The sequence below is a fragment of the Hirundo rustica genome, chromosome 13, assembly GCF_015227805.2.
Source record: "Hirundo rustica isolate bHirRus1 chromosome 13, bHirRus1.pri.v3, whole genome shotgun sequence".
NCBI lineage: Eukaryota > Metazoa > Chordata > Aves > Passeriformes > Hirundinidae > Hirundo > Hirundo rustica.
The window spans coordinates 19899638-19917311 of NC_053462.1; the positions used below are offsets into that span (position 1 = coordinate 19899638).

The following is a 17674-nucleotide window of genomic DNA, read 5'->3' on the forward strand; positions in this document are numbered from 1 at the left end:
GAGACCTGGGGGTCACCCCCCCACATCCCTGCTGCGGGGAACCCCCAAAGCTTCAGAGAATTCCCAGCCACACCCAGCCCTGGAGCCTCCCCACAGACACAGGATGGCTTCCACCCGCTGCTTGGAGCCTCCCAGGGCAGGACTGACGGACACAGGGCACCACAGGACTCCTGCACCACACGTCACCAGGAACCCAAAGACCCTCCCCAGCCCAGCCCCTGCTCCTGCGGTCCCCTGGTGGGTGGGTGGCAGGGGGTGCAAGGGTGGGTGTCCCACAGCCTCACACAGCTCAGCGATCCCTGGGCCGCAGCCAGACTCATCTTCCCGGCTCCTGCCACAGCCCCTCTCCTGCCCAGAGCCCACACGGGCACGGTGGCATGGCAGTGGGGCAGTGGGGCAGTGGGGCAGTGGGGCAGTGGGGCAGTGGGGCAGTGGCATGGCCATTGATCGGTGGCACAGCCGTGGGTCAGTGGCACAGCCATGGGTTGGTGGCACAGCCGTGGGTCGGTGGCACATGATCAGTGGCACATCCATGGGTCAGTGGCACAGCCATGCCGCACGGGATGGGGCAGGCACCAGGACCCTCGCTAAAGCCGCCCTGCAGCGCTGCTCCCCTGTTCCTCACTGCGGGACGTGGGCAGGGCTGGGAGCACCCTTCAGCCTGGCACCCACACACACAGCCAGGCGCTGCCCCGGTGCCCAGTGCCAGCCCAGCCCACGGCCCCGATGTGTCCCAGGGCTGTGGTGACAGAGGGACTCAGCACCCAGGCACCCGGGCTGACCCCCAGCTCCCACCGGCCCGGGCGTGCCGTCCCCTCCCTGTGCCCAAAGGCAGGGGAGCCCATAAGGGACAATCCCTCGGACCTGTCACAGCCCCCCGCGGCCCCTGCCCCGGCCCTGCCGCACCTGCCCCGGGCAGGGGCGGGCAGAGGGGTCCTGGTGCCAGTGCCCCCAGCAGGAGAGCTCACACGCAGCTGTCAGACGGAGGGGCTGGGGGCTGGCGTCAGCGAAGCCCCCAGAGCCACTTAGCACCAGGCTCCTAACAGCCCGGGGGGCTCACAGCCCCGGGCCCTGCCCCCGGGCCCCCGGCGCTCCCAACCCAGCCTGTCGCGGTCCCCGCAGCGCGGCCCCCGGCACACAGGGTGCCCCTGGAAACCGGGCGAGTTTTTATTTTCAGCCCCAGAGCGCGCCAGCCTGACACGGCCCCTGCCAAGCCCCCTGCGTTCCCAGTGCCCTTTGTCCCGGCGGCAGCGCGGGGCCGGGGCGTGCGGGGCCCGGGGGCCGCGGGGATGGAGTGAATGGAGTCAGAAGGGGGCAAGGGCCCATCCTGGTGGCCAGGGAAGCGCAGGCACCCCTTATTTGGTCTGGCCCTCAAACCACGCCAGCACCGTCGCCCGGTTCTCCTTCACCCAGTTGATGTTAGCGCGGGTCCGCTCCAGCGCCTGCTCCAGCGCTCGCGTCCCCGAGCCAAACCCGATGTCCTGGTTGTCCTTCTTGAACTGCTCCAGCTGCCAGGCAGAGATGGGGTTCAGCAGGTTGGGCGTGCGTCCAGCAACCCCTGGCAGATCCCAGCGGCTCCCAGCACCGCTCAGCACTGCCCAGGAGCCCCCCAACAGCCCCTGACAACCCCTGTGAGCACTCCAGCACCACCCCAGCGCCTCTTGGCCGCTCCCTGGCAGCACACCAACAGCCCCCAGGAGCACCCAACAGCATCTCTGAGCCCCCAGCACCACTCCAGCAGCCCCAGCACCACCCAACATCATCCTGACAGCCCCAGGAGCCCCCTGACTGCCCCCCAGCACTATCTCAGCAGCCTCCAGGAGCACCCCAACAGCCCCCAGGAGCACTCTGACTGCCCTTGGGCATCCCTGCCACCACACCCAGCAGCCCGTGACAGGGACAGAAGCCTCTTGGACCCAGGGCATACAAGGCACGGCAAACCCCCTCTCAAGGGCTGCTGGCAAAGGGCAGCTCTGCCAAGGCCGGCCGTCCCCTGCACCCCGGCCCCTGCAGGGTCCAGCCTCACCTCCTGCAGCTCAAACTCTGAGGAGAAGCGCTGTGTCACAGATAAAATCAGGCGGGAGAAGGAGAAGGAGCCGCCCCCGTACCTGGGAGAGCAGAATTGTGCTGAGCCGGAGGGAGGGGACAGGGGACGGGGCAGTGCCACCCCGAGGGGCGCGGGCAGACAGGGGTGCCCCCAGCCCCCCCCGCGGTGCTCACTGGCTGAAGAGCGTCCTCCAGTTCCCACGGATGAAGTCCCAGGCCAGGGGCTGCCCCACGACATTGCTGGCGATGCTGTTGATGGTGGAGGTGGCATCCTGCTTCCGGATCTTTGTAGGGTCGAGGGTGTACTGCAGGTACCTGGGGGGGCACGAGGAGGAGTGAGGGGCCGGCAGGGGCAGCGGAGGTGATGTGGGCGATGGGCCGGAGGGCACACACCACCGTGCCAGACCCCGCACGCACCGGTTGAGGATCCAGGGGTGGGGGCTGCAGGAGAGGGCTGTGCGGAGCTTGTCAGCCTCAGACACCACAGAGGCCTCCTGGAACTTCTTCCAGAGGAAATCCCAGGCGTCCTCCCCGCCCGTGGCCACCATGCTGCAGTAGATGGCTGAGCGCAGGTTGGGGGGGACCCTGTTGGGGTAAGAGCCGTCAGCGCCAGGCGCTCCCGGCTGTGCCAGCCCGGCCATGCACAGCACCGGGGCTGCCGAGGACTCACGGGTTCTCAGAGGAATTCTGCCACCGGCGCAGGTAGTTGGTGGCCAGCTCCTGGCACTCGGTGACACCGTAGGAGCAGGCGGTGCTGATGGCATTGATCTCGTTGTACCTGCCGGGGAGAGGCCGCAAGGGCTGGGTCTGGCACGGGGCACCCACCGGCCAGTGCCGGCCGGAGGCAGGGCTGTGCCCTCTCCCAGCACCCTCAGGGACACCCCAGGGATCCAGCCCAGCCCCAGGGCCACGGTACTCACTGCACCATCAGCGAGTCATTGAGGACATTGGTCCAGTTTTTGGTGATGTTCTTGTAGTGGTCGAAGAGAGGGGTCACCTGCTTCTTCATGTATCTCTGGAGGCAAGAGGGAGTCAGTGCCCGGTGACACTGACTGGCAGCAGCCCCCACACCACTGTGGGGGCAACCCTGGCCCTTCACCCCAGCACGGGGGGTGGCACCACTCACCGACATGGCCCCAAAGACCTCGCTGCGGTCAAACATCTGCTGGAAGTACTGGAGGTTGCTGAGCGCAGCCTGCCAGGGCATGTATTCCCTCTCCTGGCTCAGGAACTGCGTCGTGTCCAGAGCCAAGGTCACGTTGATGTACTTGGCCCTGTCAGGGGTGAGATCAGCGTCACCTCCCCGGCCCCACTGGCACTGCCCGCCCCGGGGCACCCACCCCATCCTGCCCCTCACCCCAGTGGCACCCAGACCCCCCGGCCGGGCTCACCTAGCCAGGTTAAAGGCGTCATCGATGATCTGGGCACGGTTGATCACGGGGAAGACCTGAGAGAGCAGAGTCGGTGTCTCAGGGCAGCCAGAGCGGGGTGGTGTGAATGGGGTCCCACAGCACAGCCCCGAGCGCCCCGTGTACCATGTGGTTGGTGCTAAGCTGGTTGAGGAGCTGCTCCCAGTTCTCCCGGTTGTAATTGACACGGAAGTACCCAGTGACATCGAGGTTCAGCAGGAGCCAGCTGGGGCTGCTGAGCTTGAATTCGTTCCTGGTGTCTGGGAAGGGGACAGGAGGCTCTGCCAGGGCCGCGCCCCACCCGGCAGGGAGGGCCGGGCTCAGCCTCTCCCACCACCACCGCCTCCCTGGGAACCCCAACCAGTGCCACGGCAATGGAGGCGGCAGCAAGACCCCCATTCACGGCCAGGACACGGCGTACCTGTGACTTTGGTCAGCCAGTAGGTGCTGTTCCCGTGGCTACTGCCTGTCATCCAGGTGATGGGGATGATCCAGGTGTAGCTGCACCGTGGACAGACAGGTGGTGGGACTGGCCCTCGTCCCCCGACCCCTCGTTTCCCAGCCAGACCCGCCACACTCACTTGAAGACGGAGGGTCTGTCCACAGAAGACGTGGGGTCCAGCAGAAAATGGGTCTGGTTGATGGTGCCGCTGCGGGTGTCGACAGTCACCACGGGGAAGCCCATCTGCAGCGTCCAGCGATCCATGATGTTGCTGATAGTGTCAGGCAGCGTGACGTTGTTCTTGCGCACCGCCTGCGGGGATGGCAGCGCCGCCGGTCACCGGGGCAGGGGCACGGGCAGCGCGGGGCTTGGCCAGCGCTGCAGCCCTCACCCAGCACGTGGGACCCCGTCACAGCAGGCAGCCCCCCAGAGCCAGGGCCGGGCACGCTGCAGGAGCACCTGCCCTCTCCTACCTCTTGCAGATGGACCCAGAGGTCAGCGTAGACGGTGTTGTTGTAGGAGAAGGTGTGGAGGTAGGACTGTGGGAGAGCGCCGGGGGAGACGGGTGAGCAAGGGCAAGTGTGAGGTGTGGGACGCCCCTAGGGCACCCGGGAGGGTCTCCGCCATGGGGCACCCACCCTGCGCTGGGCTTGCTGCCCCCCAGCACCGGCAGCACCTCACCTGCAGCCCCTTCTTGAAGATCTCCTCGCTGAGGAAGCTGGAGAGCATCCGCAGCACCGACGCTCCCTGCAGGGACAGCGGGTCAGAGAAGCCAGGGACGCCCCAGAGTCCACCCCCGCCCCAGGGACCCCCGTGCACACCTTGCTGTAGGCGATGCTGTCAAAGACCTCGCTGATCTGGGCTGGCGTGTTGATCTCCTCCTCGCGGAAGGAGAGCGGGTGGGAGCTGGCCAGGGCGTCCGTGGCCATCACCGCGTGCAGCTCGTTCAGCACCATCAGGTCTTTCTGCAGAGGGCCCAGCAGCGCCCGCCTCAGCCCCGCGGGCACCGCCCGGCCCCGGGGCAGCCCCCGGGCCGCCGGCTCCCCCGCCTGCCCCCGCGCCCATCGCCCCTGGCACTCACGATGTTCCAGGAGGGCTCAGCAGAGTGGGCACCCAGGTACTCCACGTAGGAGGCGAAGCCCTCGTTCAGCCACAGGTCGTTCCACCACCGCAGCGTCACCAAATTCCCAAACCACTGCGGAGGGCAGGGCGCTCCCTCAGCCGCCAGCCGTCAGTCGGGGCAGCGGGCGAGGGGCGCGGCGGGTACCTGGTGTGCCAGCTCGTGCGCGATGACGGTCACCACGCGCTCCTTGTTCCCGATGGAGGAGTATGCGGCATCGAAGAGCAGCGAGTTCTCCCGGTAGGTCACCAGCCCCCAGTTCTCCATCGCGCCCGCGTTGAAGTCGGGGAGGCCAACCTGGTCTGGGGGTGCAGGGGTGCCGTCAGCGCCCCGCGTGCTGGACCATCCTCCCCCCTGCAGCGGGCACCTCTACCCGGTGCCCCAGGCACCGCGCAGCACCCACCAGACTTGGGGAGCGGGTAGGCCGTGTCGTAATGCCCCTCGAAGAAGCTGAGGATGGGGCCGGTGACACGGAGTGCGTAGTCGCCCTGGCCCTCCCGGATGGCCTTGGGGCGGCCCCAGATGCGAATCTGCAGAGGAGGGACGCAGGACTCATCAGTGTCCCAGACTGGCCACCCAGGTGGGCAGAGGGTGCACCCCACCCCCTCCTACCTGTGTCCCCTCCGAGTTACTCTGCTTGTAGCTGAACTGGCTGACAATGAAGGCCAGGAGGTACGTGGACATCCGGGGGGGTGGTGTGAAACTCAGTGACATTCCAGCTCTCCCCATTGATCATCTGCTGCTTGGTGTCTGTGGAGATCAGAGGATCACCCCACAGTCCTGCCAGACCCCAGCCCCCCGCAGGGGTCCCCCGACCCTACTCACTTTTTTCAGGCATGTTGGAAATGGCCTTATAGTCGGAGGGGTGGATCAGTGTCACTGTGAAGTTGGCTTTCATGGCCGGCTCGTCGAAGCAGGGGAAAGCTTTGCGTGCGTCAGCCGCCTGCATCTGCGTGGTGGCCACCACCTGCCTGTGAGCCAACCCCATCAGTCCCGGGGCTCCCTGTGGAGGCTGCACCCCCAGCCCCCTTTCTCCCGTCCCCACTGGGGCAGCGTGAGGACGCAAGGGGGGCACAGAGGCTCCTCACATCCATCCCACGGTCCTGGCGGGAGAGGAGCCCCAAAGCCAGCCCGTGCCAGCCCCGGGCCCCCCATTCCCCTTCCCAGCAGCACATCGGGCCAGCCCTGTGGCTCCCACTCCGTCCCCTGCCCTCCACCTACTTGTTGCCTGACTCGTCTGTGTATTCGCTGCGATAGAAGCCGGCCAGGTCATCGGCCAGCTCCCCGGTGAAGCTGCTGGACAGCCGGTACCGCTGGCCCTCCTGCAGGGGACTCTTCAGCTGCACCACCAGGTACTGTGTGGGAGTCTCCAGCCAGGTCCTGGAGATGGCAGGGGCCGTGCCACCACCCTCTGCCTGCAGCGTGGCGTGGAAGGAGCCCTGCATGGTGTAGTTCAGCTTGTTGCTGTGGATGAGGATGAGGTCGGTGGCTTTCTCGCACACGAAGACCACGCTGCTGTTGCCCTTGAAGATGTACATGTTGTTGGCATCGGGCTTCAGGAAGGGCTGCAGGGACACCTCGTAGAACTCTGGCTTCAGCGCGGTCGGCAACCTCCACCGGTTCCAGGGGTTGTTGGGGGCCGGGGTGGTGGTGGTGGTGGTGGTGATGCTGGGGCCGGCTGATGGGTTGGTGCCCACATCTGATGTCCCCTTGTTCTTTTCCTGGGCGTACACCACCGAGAGCGCGATGATGGTGGCCACGGCCCCCAGGCCCAGCACGATGGCCACGATGCCCACGGTCTTGCTGATGAAGAAGCCGCCTGCCATGGCGGGCAGCAGGAGCGGCACTGGCAGAGGCGGCGCTGGAGCGAGCACGGCTTATAGCCTCTTGCTCCCACGAGGTTTATTAGTCCAAGTTAATGGGTGAAGGATTAAATGGCCATGGGGCTCAGGGCGGTGACAGACCCTGGGATGAGCTTTCCTCCCGCCCGCCCTCCAGCCTGGCAGGAGCACAAACGCCCAGCGCCGCTGCAGCAGGGGCAGAGCTGGCGGTGGGGGGTGGCAGCATTGGGGAGCGTGCGCGGGCTGTGGGCCCGGACCCCCGGCGTCCTTCCCCAGCGCGGGGCTGGCCCTGCAAAAGGAGGGACAGAGCGGGTGGTGGCAGCCAGCAGCCACGTCCCCACCGTGCTGCGGGGCCCAGCGTGCGTCCCCGTCGGCCGAGGCCAGACGCGGTCTCAGCGTCACCCTCGCGTGGCAGGGGCTGAGCCACTCTCAGAGGGTCCCTGCCTGCCAGGGGCACAGCTCACAGGCCGCCCCACCCGGGGGAAGAGGGGCCGTGGGGCGCAGCACAGGGGTCTGGCAGCGGTGGGGGAATGTGGGGGGGACTCCTGGGAGGAGCTCCCTGCCCTCTCAAAGTCCGAGGTCATGAACCCGGAGGCACCGGGGTCAAACTCCACCCTTGTGAGGGCACATGTGAGGTCCCCACCCAGGGTGGGGTGGGGGGTGACACGACCTGTCACACGCGGGAAATAGGAAGTCCTGTTCCCAAGATCTGATCGATCTCGCCATAGGGAGATACGGGCAGGTGCTGCCAGGAGCCACAGCTGGGGCAAAGAGCAAACCGGGATGAGAGAGCAGCGTCCTCAGGGAGCCCTGCCCTGCCCCTGACAGGAGCCAGCTGCACCCGCCGGGGCCACCGTGCCTGGCACAAATCACTCTGGATGCTCCTGGTGTCGCTGGCATTCCCTGTTAGGCACACCCTTCCCGCAGGCCCAGAGGTCACTGCTGGCTCTCTCGGTCCCATCCCCGCCCTGGCCCTGGCCAAAGGCCTTGGGGACGGTCCCCCACAGGACCAAGGGCTGCAGGTGGCTGGGGGGGTGCCAGGCACTCTGCACGGCCCCGTCCCACGCCGCCCGGCCGGCTGGGGCTCCCCACGGCCCCTCGGGCACAGCACGCAGGCATCACCCCGCAGCCCGCCTCGGGAGGGGCTGGATGGAGTTAACGGGGAGCAGCACTGGGGCAAGACACGGCATCCACCCCCTGACTGCCCCAGCGCCTGCAGGACGCTGCCCCCACCCCCAGAAGACCCCCGCCCGGAGCCCAGCCAGCAGCACACGCATCTCCCGTGTCCCACAAGCGGCACAGATGTTGGGCGTCACCCCCGTGGGCAAGTGGGGCCCTTGGGGCTCTGGCTTCACACACCCCACAGCCTGACCCCCCCCCAGAGCCCTCCACACTGTCACGCCCCCCCACAGACCCCCCAAGCCCCGCATTGCATACGGGCTCCATTACCCCCTGTGTGTGAACCCCACTGCTCGCCCCACGACCCCCCACATCCCCTCCCCCCGCTCCGTCCACCCCAACGCACCCCGCGGGCCCCGTGCTCGGGGTGTGAACCCCCGAGCCTCCGCAGAGCAACCCTCTCACCTTCCTGCGCTCGGCCGGGGACAGCGGGGACAGCGGGGACAGCGGGGACAGCGGGGACAGCGGGGACAGCGGGGACAGCGGGGTGCCGCCCGCCCCGTCCCACTTCCTGCGCCCCACGTGTAGCCCTGCCCGTCCCCCTGCTGTGCCCGGCTCCGCGCTGAGCTCCAGCGCAGGAAAGCTTCCTCCAAAGCTCCGGGACAGGAACCCGGAGCCCGCGCCCCCTTAACCTCCGCTCTGCCGGCCGGCGGGGCGGGGGCCACGGCCCGGGACAGCGTGTGGGGAGAGCTCCGGCATGGGCTCCCCCGGACCGGAGCAGGGCGAGGAGGCAGCTCTGAGGGGAGCGGGCTCAGGGGAGGGGGCCTGGGTTTGGGAACACGCTCAGGCGGGCAGAGCCGAGCCCGGCAAGAGCCGGCACCCACGGGTGCTGCAGCACGGCTGGGGCCGGGGGCCAGGAGCCAGCCCAGGAGCCATGCCCAGGATCCAGCCCAGGATCCATGCCCAGGATCCATGCCCAGGAGCCAGCCCAGGATCCATGCCCAGGATCCATGCCCAGGATCCATGCCCAGGAGCCAGCCCAGGATCCATGCCCAGGAGCCATGCCCAGGAGCCAGCCCAGGATCCATGCCCAGGAGCCATGCCCAGGAGCCATGCCCAGGAGCCAGCCCAGGAGCCAGCCCATGAGCCAGCCCAGGATCCATGCCCAGGAGCCATGCCCAGGAGCCATGCCCAGGAGCCATGCCCAGGAGCCAGCCCAGGAGCCATGCCCAGGAGCCATGCCCAGAAGCCAGCCCAGGAGCCGGCCCAGGAGCCATGCCCAGGAGCCATGCCCAGGAGCCATGCCCAGGAGCCATGCCCAGGAGCCAGCCCAGGAGCCATGCCCAGGAGCCAGCCCAGGAGCCATGCCCAGGAGCCATGCCCAGGAGCCAGCCCAGGAGCCAGCCCATGAGCCAGCCCAGGATCCATGCCCAGGAGCCATGCCCAGGATCCATGCCCAGGAGCCATGCCCAGGAGCCATGCCCAGAAGCCAGCCCAGGAGCCGGCCCAGGAGCCAGCACCGTCCCCCGCCGTGCCGGCGGCTCGGAGGGGGAGCGCGGAGCCCCGGGCAGCCCCTGCCCTCTGCAGCCCCGCACACGCCGCATCCCCGGCTCGCTGCGGGCTGTGGGCGGGTCTGGGGACCCACCCAGCGCAGCCCCTCGGGGCACGGCGAGGGTCACGGCCGGCGCCGGGCACTCGGCTCCCGCACAACCCACGGCCGCCGGCTCGGGAAGCTCCCCGGGAGGGGAAGCGGTGGGCTGGGGGCTCGCCCCGCCTCATCCCCGCCTGAAGCAGGGCTTGGCAGGAGGGAGCGGCCGGGAGCGGCGGAGGGGCTGCCCCGGCCCCAGCGCGGTCGCGGTCCTCAGCCTCCCACGTCCCGCAGAGCTGCAGGGCTGAGTGAGGCTCTGGCGACACCGGGACGGGGCAATGCGGCCGGAGCTGCTGGCGGAGCCGCTGCGGGAGGTGCGGAGCGAGCGCCTGTACCTGCGGCCGAATGCACCCCGCAGCGGCAGCGGGATGCTGTGGCGTGGGGCCGGACACCGGCGCTGCCCACGGCAGCCGAGCCCCCGGACCCCCGGCCGGGCGCAGAGCAGCTTGCCGGCCCCTCGCCCGCTCCCTCGCCACGAGGCGAGCCGGAGCGCTCCCCCCGTCTCGGTCCTGCCAAAATCCGCGTCCCAGCCCCAGGACGTGGCCCGGGCACGATGGCTCACCTGCACCCTTGGCCGGCACCTACAGGAGGAGGAGGAATAGGAGGAGGAATAGGAGGAGGCGGAGGAGGAGGAGAGCCAGCGGAGAAGAGGACACAACAGGTTGCCCGGCTCCCTGACCTCCAGGAGCGCTGATGTGGCCAGTGGCCAGATGGGGAAGGGTTAAGCTGCAGGGAGGGGAAAATTCCTTCCAGGCAGAGTCACGGTTTCCCTGCCAGGGGAAGTGGAGACAGAACCTGGAACACAGCTGGGGAGCAGAGGAAGGGCCCCCGGCCAGCCCCAGGGGCTGGTGGCCAGCTGGAGCCGCGGCGGAGCCAGGGGCGTGGGGCACATGGCTGACAGAGCCCATCAGGGTCACCGTAACCCCCGGGACGAGCCCTGCTCCTCCCCGGCCTCGGAGGACCCCGGCCCCACAGCTCCCACATGCCCAGAGCTGCCAGAGCTGAGGGCTGCCCTGCGGAGGATGCTCTGCAGCAGGGACAGGGCAGGAACTGGCAAGGGGTGAACTGCCACCCAAGGCCCAAAGCTGGGGACGCAGCTCAGCAGGGCCATCACCCTCCGAGAGCAGAGGGCGCAGCCCGGACCCTGCCCTAAGCCCCCTGCCCTCCCCTGGGGCATCCAGGGCCCCTTTCCCACTCCCAGCAGCCAAAAGCCCCCAGGGCTGCACAGAGCCCCCGGCCCCGGCCCCGTCCAGCAGCACCCACAGCAGACACAGGTTCGGGTTCAAGGGCAGTTTATTGGGACACAGGGACACACTCCAGCAGCCCCAGCCTGGCCTGGCCCGGTGAGCTACCACCTGCCCGTCCCCTCATCACTCGGCTCCCGTCCCTCTTGCTCCAGCGTGTCCCCCTCACACTGCCCCCAGGGCACACAGCAGCTCCCATGAGTGACCCCCACCCAGCTGGGGCCCACCACAGAGAGCAGAGCCAGGGCAGGGGACAGCCACGGCTGGGAGGACGGAGACAACCTGGCAGAGCCGGCACTACAGGCACACTTTCACCACTGGAATCCCAAGAATCCCAGGAGAGGCAGGAGTCAACTCTTTCCCACAGCGAGGAGAAGCTGCATGGATGGAGGGAGGGGAAGGCAGGGCACCCTCCTTCTTGGGGGGAGCAGAGAGCAGAACAGAGCCCAGGTGCAGCGGGAGGGAGGCCCCCAGCCTGTCCTGTGAGCCCTGGCACTGCTCCCTGCCCTCGGCCACCGCTGTGCCACACGGGCAGAGCCCCGGGAGGAGCCCAGCTCTGCTGAGCCGTCAGCCCCCGGCACGGGCTGCTCACATGAACTGGGACAGGTTGGGCACTTTGATGTTGATGTCCCCGATGTTGATGTTGCGGGGGATCTCGGGCAGGTTGATGTTCTTCACGGCTGACACCGCGCGGGAAGGAGCAGCTGAGAGGCCTCCCTGGGGACAGAGGGACCGTGACCGCCGGCCCCACCCCACCCCACTTCCCCTCCACAGCCGCATCTTCCTGACCAGTCTTTTATGGCCCGGGGTCATTAACCTCGACAGAAGCAGCACTCGCACGCTCCGGCAGCTCCCTGCACCCCTGACCAGCAGCACTGCGCAGGGGCGTCCCAGCCCCATCCCGAGGGCTCGGGCAGGCAGACTCTGGGAATTCCCCGCCACGCCAGCCCCGTCCCCTCGCGGCCCAGGGTCTGTCAGCTCCCCGCTCACCTCCGCCTTCTCCAGCTTGCCCTGCGCCTCCACCTGCGCCACAATCTCGTTCATGTTGGTCTCCAGCACCATCCCGCCGATCACCATCTCCTGCAGGATGTGGTGCACCTGCCAGGGAGGGAGGGAACGCAGGGCTGAGGGCCGGCGCTGCTGTGGAAGCACCTCAGGGGCCAGCATCTCCCCAGGGGACACAGACCCTGTCCCCTATCCCTGTCCCCTTCTCAGCCCCCCGCTGTCATGGGGAGCCCCAAAGCTCCGCTCCCCGCCTGTTATCCCCACTCCAGATGACGCCCACCCACCCCTGGAGCAGCCAAATCCAGCTGACTGCACTGGCACAGCCAGCCCCGACACACGGCTGCTCCCTCCCCGCGCCAGGAGCCAGGGCACAGCGGGAGTGTGTCCCAGAGGTGACCCCAGCAGGCAGCAGGGTCCTCCCTGGGCAGGACACTTCTCCCCAGAGGCTCCTTCTCCTCAGAAAGCCGGGCCGGAGCTGAGCCTCTCCGCCGTCTCTGAGGAAGGTCAGGACTGAGACACAAAGCACAGAACTGCCAAGGGAGTCTGCTCCTTTCCTGGGATCCCTCGAGTCCAAGGATGAACAGCCAGGCAAGGCCAGAGCAGGGAAGGGAACATTGCTGAGCTGCAACCCCAGAAACTGTGGGGACAACCACCTGAGCTCCTGCACGTGGCTCAGCTCAGCATTCCCTGCACACTCAGCAGCTCCCGGCGAGCTCCCAGCACAGGTAATGGATTTATGAATCCCGGTGACTTCCGTGAAAGAGGCTTTGCAGGAGCATCATTGGGTTATGAGATTGTTTTATGGTTTCACCAGGCTGCACCTGCAAACACCTTGTGACAAACACCTCCAGGACAAACCTGGGGATAATAAAGACAAGGAGAGAACCCACTCTGAGGAGGAATCCCAGCTCTGTGACAAGAGTGAGGTGATCCAGCCCCGGGCTCCCCACAGGCATCCCATCCCACAGTGCCTGGAGCAGCAGCAGGAGTGTGGGATCAGCACAGCACTGGGTGAGCCCCAGGCAGCTCCTGGGACCCCCCAGAGCTCCGGAACCCCCATCCCACGGCCCAGCCCTAGAGCACGCTGGAGCAAGTGGCTCCCACAGCCAAAAAGGATATGGGAGGATCAGGAAACGTTCCTTCAAGATCTGGCTTCAGCCCAAGCTGGCTCCAAACCAGCAAGGCAGAAATCCTGAACAAGTTTTGTTTTCCAAGGCAGAGCACAGCACTTCCTGAGCAATCTGTGTCCGCTCTGGGACCCCGCAGCTGCGAGTGCAGCTCACACTCCCCTCCAGGGTGGAAAGCACGAGCGAGAGCCGGGCACAGCCCACTCTGAGCCTCCCCTGGTGACAGGGGATCCCTGCAGCTCCGAGCTCCGGGCTCCCAAAGCCCACAGCTGCAAGCACTGGTGTCACTGGTGCCTGAGCAACGTCCCCCCGCATCGGCCCAAGGAGGAGTGGGACCCCAGACCCGCCACAGCTCTGGTCCCATGGCCCTTGTGCTGCACGTGGTGCAAGGTGGGACTTAAGGCGAAAAGGACAATTAGAGAGTGCAGCCAAAGTTGGACCTGAACCCCCGCAACCCCCTGCCCAGGGTGACACTCCTAGCTCTGTCCGGGGAGAGAGACACTCATGGCCCTGCCTGGGCAGCCAAGGGGGCATCCAGGGCCCAGCACATTCCCAGCACCTCAAACACTGTCCCTTTGCAACCAAACTCGTGGGAGCACAGGAACAGGAACACAGGAGTCTGACAAATAAACACGTGCCAAATATAGAAAGAGACCGCAGGACCAGCGAATAATGGCCAAGACTCCAGTCAAAGCTGGGAAGCAGCGGGAGTAAATAGGGCTGGGAGAGCCTGCGGTGACCGAGCTGGGGTCTCACTATCAGAAACCCCCAATTCCTGTCTCCTGAGAATGTTCCTCCAGGCAGGAGAGGCCAGAGAAGGGTGACCCCAGTGCTGCTGGCAAAGCAGTGCTGAGGGCTGGCTGGGAGGCTCGGGGCTGTACACGCAAAGCTCACGTGAAGCTGAGAGTAAGGCTGAGTGGGAAGCTGCCGGCCCCCGGCCGTGCCGCAGTCAGTACCCACGAGCACATCCTCCCCCAGCTGTGGGCAGAGGTGACCTGGGCAGCTGCCAACGCTGCTCCCTTCTCTGTTGATAAACACTTTTGCTGACAAGATAATCGTGTTGTGGCAGTTTAGAAAGTTTACAAGCGGAGCAAATGGTGAAACCAAAGCCTGACCTTGGCAGCTGGTAACACAGAGACCCCCCCAGACCTGCTCACTCCCCTTCCCTGCCAGTTCCCCACCTGGAATCACCAATGGACAGGGAGCATTTTACACATTTTTTTTCCCCGGTGTTCTTTTTTGTTGACATGTTTTTGTCTTCAGGAAAACAAGAAAATCTTGATCAACAGCAACGCAAGCCCGGCACTCTCAGCCAAGCCTCTCCCTGCTCCAGACTATTCCTGGCTATCTATTCCCAGCTATCTTCAGCCTTGTGACCCAAGACAGGATCAAAGGGGGTGGTTTCCATCCAGGATCTCCGTCCAGCCCAAGAGGAAGCATTACAGGCTGTGGCTCAAACCAAAGTTTACCCAGCACTTTGAATTCCAAACACTCCCATTGTTCCGTCCTTTTTTTTTTTTTCCCCAGCAGCTGTAGTAAAATGTTAACTCCCACGAGGTGTCACTGCTTGGAGCAGAGGCAGAACGCCCCAGCCCCGGGCCAGAGTGCAGGCCTGCACCACTGCTGGCTGTGGAGCACAGATCCCTCACTTGCCCACGGCTCCGGGCTCTGAGCAGACCCACAGCTGGAGGACACAGCTCCCTGGGCTCCAGGACAGCCCCATGGATGGGGGGCACGGCTCCAGGACAGCCCCATGGATGGGGGGCACAGCTCCAGGACAGCCCCATGGATGGGGGGCACAGCTCCAGGACAGCCCCATGGATGGGGGGCACAGCTCCCGGGCTCATAACAGCCCCATGGATGAGGGGCACAGGTCACTGGGCTCCAGGACAGCCCCATGGATGGGGGGCACGGCTCCAGGACAGCCCCATGGATGGGGGGCACAGCTCCAGGACAGCCCCATGGCTGGGGGGCACAGCTCCAGGACAGCCCCATGGCTGGGGGGCACAGCTCCCAGGCTCATAACAGCCCCATGGATGAGGGGCACAGGTCACTGGGCTCCAGGACAGCCCCATGGATGGGGGGCACGGCTCCAGGACAGCCCCATGGATGGGGGGCACGGCTCTCTGGGCTCAGAACAGCCCCACGGCTGGGGGCCAGAGCTCCCTGGGCTCCAGGACAGCCCCACGCTGAAGGGCACAGCTCTCTGGGCTCGGAGCAGCCCAGCACTCCCCTCTCGTTGGGAGGTCACCATGTGAGTGGCTTTCAAAGAACACGGGCTGGAAGCTTCCCCAAACAGGATCTCAGTCCCTCCCAAAGTGACCCCTGCCAGCCCCAGCCCAAGAACTGCCGGCTCTGGAGCAGCCCCCAGCCCACCACCCACCTTGTCCATGTGGAAGATGAGGTCCAGCTCACAGACATTCTCAAAGCACTTGTCCAGAGTCTCCACAAACACCTGGGGCAACAGAGACCGGGCAAGATGGTCACACCAACCCCAGGGACACTCCAGGCAGGGGACAGAGTGACCGGAAAGCTGGAAAAGGACTTAGGGATGCTGCTGACTGGCTGAACGTGAGCCCAGGTGTGCCCAGGTGGCCAAGAGGCCAAGGGCACCTGGCCTGTGTCAGCCCCAGTGTGGGCACAGGCCCAGGGCAGTGCCCGTCCCCTGTGCTGGCACTGCTGGGGCACCTCCAGGGCTGGGGGCAGCTCTGGGACCCTCCTGACAGGAGAGACCTGGAGCTGGAGCGTGTCCAGGGAAGGGAACGGAGCTGGGAAGGGAATGGAGCCCCAGGAGAGGCTGAGGGAGCTGGGAAAGAGGCTGAGCCTGGAAAAAAGGAGGCTCAGGGGGAAATCTTCTTCCCATATCCTGGTATTTAAAGGGTGGCTACAAAGCTGAAAATTCCCTTCATACAAGAAGTCACATAGAAAGACACTGAGTGATGGGTACAAATTCCTCTTGGGGAGACTCCAATAAGGAACAAGAGAAAGATTTTTTCCAAAGAAACAGACATTGAATAATCTCCATGAGGAACTGAGGGGTTCCCCAACACTAGGTATTTTTCACATGCAAGGGTGTTGGGCATTGTCTAGGCCGTGCTTTGCCAAGAAAGGCTGGACCGGACAATCCCTGAGGTCCCTTCCATCCTGGGATTCCAGGATCAAAGGATCTCGGACTTGAAGCTCCCAAGGGTCTTTTCCACCCTAAATGATTCTATGCTTCCATTTTCAGAAGACATTCCTTCAGACTGACCTGCCTGCTGCTCCCGGGTGAAGAAGCCGTGTACAAGCTCGAGCCCCCCTCCCCACCACGGCCCCGAGGGCTCCTCAGGCCTTTCAGAAGGGCTGGAACAGGGATACCACGGGCATGAAACGCCCCAGAATGGTGCCAGGGAAGCTGGGCCCTGCAGGGACGCACCTGGATGAGGTCCAGGATGCCCAGCTCGCTCTCCGAGGAGTCCACGCAGAACACGAAGTACAGCGTGGCGTAGTGACGGTAGATCAGCTTGTAGTCCGAGCCGCCGAACAGGCTGTGGGGACACGGGCAGAGCTGAAGGGCTCTGGGGGACACCCAGGCGCCCCACGGCGTGAGGGGGCCAGCCCGGCACGGGCCCTGCCCTGGCCGGTACCTGCCGCACTCCAGGAAATTGCAGATGTGGTCATCCCGCTTCAGCACCAGGTGGAAGGTGTCGCGGATGATCTGCTGCTGCACCTCTTCTGCCTGCCAGGAGGAGAGGGCGGGTGGGCACCCACGGATGGATGCACGTCCCACCCGCGGCGGGCAGGAGGCCAGCGGCACCTGGCACGGGACCCACGTCCCCCGCTGTCCCCTGCCGCCCCAGGGGTGCCGTGAGCCCGCGGCCTCGGGTGACAAGCCGGTCCCGGTGCCCCCCACGAGTGAGCCAGAGCATCCCGAAGGACGCGACCAGGGCACCGGCAGGGCTCCCCCATGGCGCGGAGACCGCCCGTGCTCCCGGGACATCCCCAGCCCAAGGAGCCCCACGGAGCCCCACGGAGCCCCACGGCGCCCGCAGCCCCGCACCGGTCCCGGTCCCGGCCCCGCACCGGGCTGAGGCAGCCGCTGCCGCAGCCCCAGCGGCGGTCCCGGCCCGGTCCCGGCCCCGGTGGCGCACCAGGTGCTGGTAGAAGCGGACGAGCCGCGGCTTCCCGTGGTTGTTGAACACGAGGATGGCGTTGATCATCCCGGCGGCGAGCCGGGCCGGGCTGGGCCGGGCCGGGAGCAGCGCTGGCAGCAGCACCGCGGCCGCAGACGCACCGCAGGAAGCCCCTCGGCCGCCCCGGAAGCGCACCGGGCTCCGGTGGGCTGAGCCCGGGGTGACCCCGCCGAGCCGCCGGGACGATCGAAGCCGCTCCCAGGCGGGGGACTCCCGGCACCGCGCGGCTGCACGGCGGCCTGCCGCCGCCGGGACGGGGCGGGCTGCTCCTCGCAGCCCCACGGGCAGGTCTGGAGCCGGGATGCGGCGGTCGCTGCCCGCGCTGGGACCACCGGGACCACCGGGACCACCGGGACCACCGGGACCACCGGGACCAGCGGACCGCTGCTCCCCGCGCGCGCCGCCAGGGGGCGCAGCAGCCCCGCCGGGACCGGCGTCTCGCGCAGGGGGCGGGGCTAGAGGCATCGGGCCACGCCCTCTTTTAAAGGGCCAGCGACTCTG

General features: G+C 66.6%; 2 protein-coding genes across 2 annotated transcripts; both read right to left on the minus strand.

The window, feature by feature from the left end:
* Positions 1–1156: 1156 nt before the first annotated feature.
* On the minus strand, positions 1157–10313 carry ANPEP (alanyl aminopeptidase, membrane). The gene is given in 22 exon segments (XM_040077761.2): positions 1157–1508; positions 2027–2108; positions 2221–2361; positions 2464–2631; positions 2717–2824; positions 2967–3061; positions 3173–3320; positions 3438–3493; positions 3582–3715; positions 3877–3956; positions 4037–4209; positions 4371–4436; positions 4579–4644; positions 4719–4862; positions 4979–5092; positions 5165–5319; positions 5421–5547; positions 5630–5707; positions 5709–5767; positions 5843–5988; positions 6239–7147; positions 10188–10313. Coding segments are annotated over 21 exon segments (2898 nt in total). The 5' UTR covers positions 6844–7147; positions 10188–10313; the 3' UTR covers positions 1157–1355.
* Positions 10314–10900: 587 nt separating this feature from the next.
* AP3S2 (adaptor related protein complex 3 subunit sigma 2) lies at positions 10901–17292 on the minus strand. Its single transcript, XM_040077005.2, has 6 exons — positions 17132–17292; positions 16628–16719; positions 16417–16528; positions 15385–15456; positions 11860–11967; positions 10901–11586 (listed from the first exon to the last, which is right to left on the minus strand). The coding sequence occupies exons 1-6, from the start codon at positions 17198–17200 to the stop codon at positions 11458–11460; spliced, it is 582 nt and encodes a 193-aa protein (XP_039932939.1). The 5' UTR covers positions 17201–17292; the 3' UTR covers positions 10901–11457.
* Positions 17293–17674: the final 382 nt, after the last annotated feature.

Bases quoted from the DNA above. Each gene is read 5' to 3' on its own strand.
- AP3S2 (XM_040077005.2), bottom strand. From the start codon at position 17,200: ATGATCAACGCCATCCTCGTGTTCAACAACCACGGGAAGCCGCGGCTC. The intron at 16,720-17,131 runs GTGCGCCACCGG...TCCTCCTGGCAG, and splicing joins TCCGCTTCTACCAGCACCTG to GCAGAAGAGGTGCAGCAGCA. The intron at 11,587-11,859 runs GTGAGCGGGGAG...CTCTGTCCCCAG, and splicing joins GCAAGCTGGAGAAGGCGGAG to GGAGGCCTCTCAGCTGCTCC.